Source organism: Mustelus asterias, chromosome 3 (assembly GCF_964213995.1).
Source record: "Mustelus asterias chromosome 3, sMusAst1.hap1.1, whole genome shotgun sequence".
Taxonomy (NCBI): domain Eukaryota; kingdom Metazoa; phylum Chordata; class Chondrichthyes; order Carcharhiniformes; family Triakidae; genus Mustelus; species Mustelus asterias.
The window spans coordinates 34,582,403-34,590,664 of record NC_135803.1 but is presented as its reverse complement, the minus strand read 5'-3'; the positions used below and the strand labels follow the sequence as shown (position 1 = coordinate 34,590,664).

The following is an 8,262-nucleotide window of genomic DNA, read 5'->3' as shown; positions in this document are numbered from 1 at the left end:
GAAAGGTGCAAAGAAAACAGGGAACCACAGGCCTGTTAGCCTTACGTCAGTTATCAGGAAAATGCTGGAATTTATTATTAAGAATACTTAACGATGCAATTAGAAAATCATAGTATCTTCAGACAAGATCAACATGGTTGCATGAAAGGGAAATCATATTTGGCTAGTTTGTTAAAAGGCTTTTTTGGGATATACCTGGTAAGGGAGATAAAGGGGGGCCAGTAGATGTGGTATATCTGGATCTCTGAAAGGCATTTGAAAAGGCCTAATCAAAATGTTAATAGGCGAGTTAAAGGTTGATGGAGTTGGGGTAATAGCACGGACAGAGTATTGGTTAATAAACAGGAAGCAAATCTTGGGCATAAATGGGACATTTTCAAATTGACACATCAGGTCAAATGAACAAAACACGGGTTCTTGCCGCTTTACACAACCTTTTGGTGGAATCATTATCGGCGGCTCCTCCAAGCCCATCGAGCCACAGCTTAAATTGGGGGTTTCAGAGCAAGTCACAAGCTGGGCTGTCGTTCCGGCTCTCTCAATAGCAGCAAATTTCTTTCAGCGTTCATCATTAAAGAAAAACCACACACACAATCCGGGCTAATGACAAAGACAAGGACAAATGTCACATTTCAAACATTGGTATTATTACAAGGTGATGACACAATACTGCCTGGGAATCTTTGCACTGAAGAGAACTCGGCACGTCCCTCCCGATAAATATCCGGAACTGTGCTCCCTACAAGTGCTGCTTGTGTGTGTAATCACACAGCAAGAAAAAAGAAGAGCTGTGGGTGAGGGAGGCTGATTCCGGATCGCTCACACTCACTCGCTGGCTGGGGGCAGCAGCAGTTTGTAAGGGGCTGGTGTGAAAGGGGACAGTAGCGGCTGGGAGAGACTCTCCCCTGGGCTGGCTGCACTCACAGGGCAGAGTGGGAGTGTGTCTGACAGGTAGTGTTTCCCCTCTGCCTCTCCGCCAAGTGGTGTGCTCCAACAGGCTGAAATTGACAAGAGTGCGGATTTCAGTGGCACACACACACACACAGACATGGCTGGAGCCGAGGCGAACCGGGGGGCGCTCCAGTACGAGCAAACTTTGGTAAGCACTTCTCTTGTGTTTTTTTTGTTAACCGTTTTGGTACTGCGAGCGAGTGTGTTCTCAGCCAAGCCTTCAGGTTCACTGCTCTGCTGCCGGTGTAGCTTTCCTCCAGCTTCCATGGCCAGCCGTCTAAGCTTTACTTACCCCTTTTGCTAAAGAGTTTGGCTGCAGCGATGTAGTATCCAGCCTTCACAGTGCAAGATGGGACAGTTGTCAATGAAATAGCTGTTTCATTTGTCAAATGTAAACACCGCTCGTTCTGTGTTAAGAACGCGTGCTCACTCTCCAATACAATCCGGCCTTGGTCATTTGTAAGGAGTTAAAATACAGCAAACACACAAAAATATGGGTGTTTTGTGCTGTGCTACTCTTGAATAATTTCTTGGTGGGGAAGTGTAGACAAACGATCGTGCCACTCACAACAAATTGTCTAGCGCTGCTTTTCATTCATCGGACGATTGTTTTGAGATTTAAAAAATACATAATTCAAACTCTCATAAGCACACTCTCAGAATTGCTCAGTGCTTGCCTTAAAGGCCTCGCACAATGCCACCAACTACTGGTGTCAGTCACAAGGCTGAATTGATGAGACCTCTTCAGAACAATGAATTTCATTACACCGCCCCAGACCTGTGAAGTAGAGGGCTTGCATCTTTCCCCGGTTATTGGCTGTGCACACATTCTTATTTATCAGAAGTATTTTTTTTTGAAACTGTTGAGCGGTATTGTGATCTGGTGGAATAAGACATTACAACATCAGGAGAGGGCAGATTGATCGTGTCTGCCAGTGGCCCTACGTTGTACATCAAGAAGCATCCAGAATGTATAGGATTGCAATGCTTGTGGTAGAACGTGTTTCAGGATGAAAGCTTTGGACTATCCAGCTGATCTGTACCTCTCATTACTTTATAGACCTCTATAACATCACCCCTAAGCCTCCTACACTCCAGGGAAAAAAGTCCCAGTCTATCCAGCCTCTCCTTATAACTCATACCATGAAGTTCCGATAGCATCCTAGTAAATCTTTTCTGCACTCTCATTTTAATAATATTCTTTCTATAATAGGGTGACCAGAACTGTACACAGTATTCCAAAAAGAGGATTCTCCAACTGAAGCATCTCCAATTCGGAGAGTATGTTTCATTGCATTTGCACTTTGGTTGCAACACCTTGCCACACATTACATTCTCAATAAATGTTTTGCGTAGCACGTTACACTTGGTAGATTGAGAGAGTAAGAGTTGCAGTTGGGATGTCTTGAAGTTGTACAAGACATTGGTAAGGCCACACTTGGAATACTGTGTACAGTTCTGGTCACCCTATTATAGAAAGGATATTATTAAATTAGAAAGACTGCAGAAAATATTTACTAGGATGCTGCCGGAACTTCATGGTTTGAGTTATAAGGAGAGGCTGGATAGACTGGGACTTTGTTCCCCGGAGTGTAGGAGGCTTGAGGGTGATTGTATATAGGTCGATAAAATAATGAGGAGCATAGATCAGCTGGATAGTCAACATCTTTTCCCAAAGATAGGGGAGTCTAAAACTAGAGGGCTTAAGTTTTAAGGGGAGAGATACAAAAGGGTCCAGGGGGTTAATTTTTTCACAGAGGGTGGTGAGTGTCTGGAACAAGCTGCCAGAGGTAGTAGTAGAGGCGGGTACAATTTTGTCTTTTAAAAAGCATTTAGACAGTCACATGGGTACGATGGGTATAGAGGGATATGGGCCAAATGCGGGGAATTGGGACTAGCTTTAGGGGTTTAAAAACAAAATGGCGGCATGGACAAGTTGGGCCGAAGGGCCTGTATCTATGCTGTAAACCTCTGACTCGATGACCATGGGGATGCCAGTGGAACTAGTGCATGCTGCTGTGAGCACCACTCAGCGCCTAATGCATATGAATGACAAATTAGGAGCAGGAGTAAGCCATTCGGCCTTTTGAACCTACTCCACCATTCAATAAGATTACGGCTGATCTGCTTGTAACTTCAATTCCACATTCCTGCCGACCCCCGATAACCTTTCACCCCCTTGTTAATCAAGAATTTATCCAGCTCTGCCTTAAAAATATTCAAAGACTACCTCCACTGTCTTTTGAGGAAGAGAGTTCCAGAAACTCAAGGCCCTCTGAGAAATAAATTCTCCTGGTCGCCATCATAAATGAGCAATCCCTTATTTTTAAACAGTGATCCCTCGCTCTAGATTCCCCAACAAGAGGAAACATCATCTCCAAATCCACCCTCAGGATCATAAATGTTTTGATCTTACTTTTCTAAATTCTAGTAGATACAAATCTGACCTCTTTAACCTTTCCTCATAAGACAACCCACCCATTCCTGGGATTAGTCTAGAAAGCCTTCTCTGAACTGCTAATGCTTTTACACCTCCCCTTAAATAAAGAGATCAATATTGTACACACTACTCCAGATGTGGTCTCACCCATGCCCTGTACAACTGAAGAATAACCTCCCCACTTTTGTATTCAATTCCCCTCACAATAAACATTTTATTAGCTTTCCTAATTGCTTGCTGTGGTTTTCTTATGTGATCCATGCAATAGGACACTCTGATCTCTCTCTGCAACCTCTCACCATTTAGATAATGTGCTTATTTTGCTTTTGATAATTCTCCTATTTAGGATTGAATGGAGCATATGCTTGGTATTAAATTTGATAATTGGAAGGGAGTTGAGGAAAACATTTTCTTTGCCTGAAAGGGTGGTGGATGTAGAAACCCTCATTGTTTTTAAAAAGTACTTGGATAAATACTTGAAGTACCCTAACTGCAAGGCTACAGACCAAAAGATGGAAAATTGGAATAGACTGATTGACTGGTATTTCAGCCATTGCAAACAGGATAGGTCAAATGGCCTCCTGTGCTCCTCCATGGCAGTGAGTCAGAAACATGATCATTTCTAGGTCCTGACACTGCACCCTTCGCGACACTCGCACAATGCAATCTTGAAATGTATCGCCTCTTGGGCTCGAGGCAGGCTCGCTGCCCAATTCGTGATGCCAAGCATAACCAGGGAGAGGGGAGCTGCCTGCAGAACATGAATGGCAGAGGCAAACAGCAGCCATGATGGGGCCTGCTATAACTTTGCACAAGGAGGGCCAGAAGCCCCACCGGGCACAAAAGTGGTCAAATTTATTTACTGGTGTCACAAGTTGGCTTACATTAACACTGCAATGAAGTTACTGTGAAAATCCCCCAGTTGCCACACCCCAGCACCTGTTCAGGTACACTGAGGGAGAATTTAGCATAGCCAATGCACCTAACCAGCATGGCCACATGAAAGTTAAAGCATGTCATAGAGGTTTACAGCATGGAAACTGGCCCTTCGGCCCAACTTGTCTATGCTGCCATTTTTTAAAAAAACCCTAAGCTAATCCCAATTGCCCGCATTTGGCCCATATCCCTCTATACCCATCTTATCCATGTAGCTATCTAAATGCTTTTTAAAAGACAAAATTGTACCTGCCTCTAAGACTACCTCTGACAGCATGTTCCAGACACTCACCACCCTTTGTGAAAAAATTGCCCCTCTGGACGCTTTTGTATCTCTCCCCTCTCACCTTAAACCTATGCCCTACAGTTTTAGACTCCCCTACCTTTGGGAAAAGATATTGACTATCTACCTTATCTATGCCTCTCATTATTTTATAGACCTCTATAAGATCACCCCTCAGCCTCCTATGCTTCAGAGAAAAAAGTCCCAGTCTATCCAGCCTCTCCTTATAACTCTGCACTCTTTCTAGTTTAATATCCTTTCTATAATAAGGTGACCAGAACTGTACACAGTATTCCAAGTGTGGCCTTACCAATGTCTTGTACAACTTCAACAAGACGTCCCAACTCCTTTATTCAATGTTCTGACCGATGAAACCAAGCATGCCGAATGCCTTCTTCACCATTCTGTCCACCTGTGACTCACTTTCAAGGAGCTATGAACATGTACCCCTAGATCTCTTTGTTCTGTAACTCTCCCCAACGCCCTACCATTAACTGAGTAAGTCCTGCCCTGTTTCAATCTACCAAAATGCATCACCTCGTGACGTGTTCTGGCCCAAGATCTTGCAGCTCCTGAAATGTTCAAAATCAAAAACCAGTTCTTGCACACTTTGAACTTGACAGCTGTGCACTAATGTGCACTAGCGTATTTGTGTTCACCAATTGCAACTTTGAAAATCACCTTTTTACCCTCTTCAGCTTATTAACAAGCTCCTTAATGCTTAATTGGCTGTTAATTGGAGGCGAGCCATTTCCCCATTCCCCTTCTCCTGCCCTCCCTCCGAAAATTGTGTCACATTCCAGAGGCAGGGCAATCCAGTGGAACATGATTGCACCTCTTTCTAGCAATTATGAGTTTCTGGCATGTCCTGAAAGTATTGGCACTGAGCTTAGAACAGGGACCAGAAGTTTGCAGTATTTTAACTTTTGTTTTAAAGTACAGAATTTTGTTTACAATAATTATAGGAATTTAATGTGTAAATTGGACTCTTGGCTTCCTGTTGTACTTCTCCTATAAGCTAAGTCTCATTTCAGTGATGTCACTTATTAATCTTTGGGCATAGTTCAATATTGCTTTAACGTCGTTCTATTGTTTGCAGTGTATAAAGAATTTGCCCTGCATCTGTCGAATCTTTTAATTACACAATTTATGGCCATTCCATATGGAATGGTCACAGCTTACTTTTGATCTTCTTGGTGACTTAAAATAATAGGGGAAAAAAGCAGCCGAATTTCTCACATTTAACCTCCAATAAGTGGTTTTCCCACTTTCTTCCCCGAAATATTGTAGTATGTACTACGACGCCAGCGGAGATCAGCTAACGAGGCACAATTGGAGCTACAATGTTCTTTGTCCGTCTGGTTCATTATCGTATTACATAATTACTTAACCATGAATTTTCATTTAAGTTCATTAAGCAAACATAACACTCTTATTTTCAGATTGTCACTTGTGAGTTGCCTGGGGTTGCATACTTTCCGAATAATGTCATATACCACCAGATCAACATTTGAAATGGTTGCTTCTCATAAATGACAACAGAGGTGCAGCTAATAAGTAGAAAGTACTGGGGAAAAGTTCAAACCCAGCCCTGATCTGGGGTTGTGCAATTTGAATTAATTGCTTAGAAGGCTTCCCATTTGTTCGACCTAGTGACACCAGTAGCTGCTATGAGGCAAGCATTTAACAATTCCGTGAGAGAGAGATGCTGTTTGAAAGATTGAACTGCGCATTCTTGATCTCAAAATAATAGTATTATGAATGAAAAACAGCGCTGGACAATTTGTTTACCAACAATGTTTTCTCCCTCTGCTTCTTTCTTTCCTCACTTTTTTTCTCTCCTATCTTGCTCCATCTTTCTCTCCTTGGCCTTTTTTTCCTCTTTCCTCCATTCTCCTGTCTTTGGGGATTGGAGATGGTTAGTAATGATAACAAGAGAAAATGAGTGGCCGTAAATGGTAACGGAGAAGAATGAGAAACTCTGAAATGAACATTTTCTAACCTAAGACAGGGTTAAACCATTAGAACTTCACACAGTGCCATGAAGAATAGGATAGCAGCCTGCACCTGTAGCTTAATGGATGGAGTGTTCCTGTTCTGGAACTAGTCATCATCTAACATGTGGGCAGGCATCACAGCATTTCAAAGAAATGGACAAGTTAGATTTGCTTTTGCATGCTCCCAGGCGACCCTTTCTTTATGGACTGGACAACCTTCTGCGAGCAAATAATTTGCCAGGCCTTCAGCTTGCTGTTGATGGTACAGGACATCAAGTATTTATACAAAGTGAAGTTTTTTTTTGTGGATCATGTTGATGATGAGGGTGCACTGATTTGGAGGTAGTCTTCCAACTTGGATTGGAAATTAGTTGAGTGATAGGAGGCAGAGTGCAGATTGAGGGTGCATATTCTTATTGGCTGGATGTGACAAGTGGGGGCCTGTTCTGAGGTTTGGACCTCACAGCACATGTTCATAGAGGGGGAGAAATCCATTTGTATAGCACCACTTCTAGCACTCTGAATCTGGATAGGCCTGCATAGTTCTTCTAGAAGCAGTGCTTTGCAAATGAATTTCTTCCCTAGAGAGTTATATACGGTACCCATGTTTGCATATCATACAAAGTAATGCAGATAGGACCAGGAGGTTACAGAGAGATATAAACAGATTGGCTATAACAAAATCAAATAGAGTTCACTGGAGAACAAGTGTGAAATCATCTGCTTTGGACCCAAGAAAAATAAATCAGAGTATTTTCTAAATGGTGAGAAACTAGAAAGAGATTTTTAAAAATGTTATTCTTTCAGAGGATGTGAGTGTTGCTGGCTAGGGCAGCATTCATTGCCTGATTGCCGTTTAAGGTGGTGGTGAGCTGCCGCCTTGAACTGCTGCTGTCCATGTGGTGTAGGTACACGTACAATGCTGTTAGGGATTTTGATCCAGAGACAGTGAAGGAACAGCGATACAATTCCAAGTCAGGATGATGTGTGGCTTAGAGGGAAACTTGCAGGTGGTGGTGTTCCCATGCGTCCGAATACATCAGCTGGTTGACAGGTACAAAAAGCAATTAAGAAGGCTAAGCGTGTGTTTGCCTTTATCTCAAAAAGCTGCAATAGAAGGGGAAGGATAGAGCCTTGGTGAGGGCCCATGAGTGGTACTGTATTCAGTTTGGGTATCACAATTCAGGAAGAATATATTGATCTTGGAATGGGGCAAACAAGGATTCATCATTGGTATACCATGGTGTAGAGGGTTAAATAGAAGTCCAGAAGCTGGAGGGGGGGGTGATCTGAATGAGGTGTTTAAAAGGATTTGATGGGGTGGCTCTTATCTTTGTAATTTAGAAAGGCAAATAGAACAAGTCTCAGTAATTAAAAATCATTTAGTTTAATGTGGTGGTAGATAAGATAATGGGATATTTTCTCAATGAGTTAATGGGAAAATACCTCTGGAACAAGATTTTCCCTTCCTATCATCTGAAGAATTGACAGCAAACGTATCTCCACCAATACTGCGCCACTGCAGCCACTTAACATTTGAACAAGGGAACATTGAACTTTCACCCCTCACTAAGCCCATCCTCAGAAAATTTCCAGCCAATCTGATTGGCCTGCAGCTCGCGAGTCCCAGCAGTGCCAGAAGCTGTGGTGGACAG

General features: G+C 42.8%; 1 protein-coding gene across 2 annotated transcripts in view; it reads left to right on the top strand.

Moving 5' to 3' along the window:
• The first annotated feature begins 850 nt into the window (after positions 1–850).
• The window catches only part of LOC144489456 (chloride channel protein 2-like), a 563,382-nt gene continuing 555,970 nt past the window's right edge, over positions 851–8,262 (top strand). For both annotated transcript variants that reach the window (XM_078207326.1, XM_078207318.1), the window contains exon 1: positions 851–1,099. In XM_078207326.1, the coding sequence (XP_078063452.1) occupies positions 1,049–1,099 (51 nt within the window). In that variant the 5' untranslated portion in view covers positions 851–1,048. The remainder of the gene's footprint in view (positions 1,100–8,262) is intronic.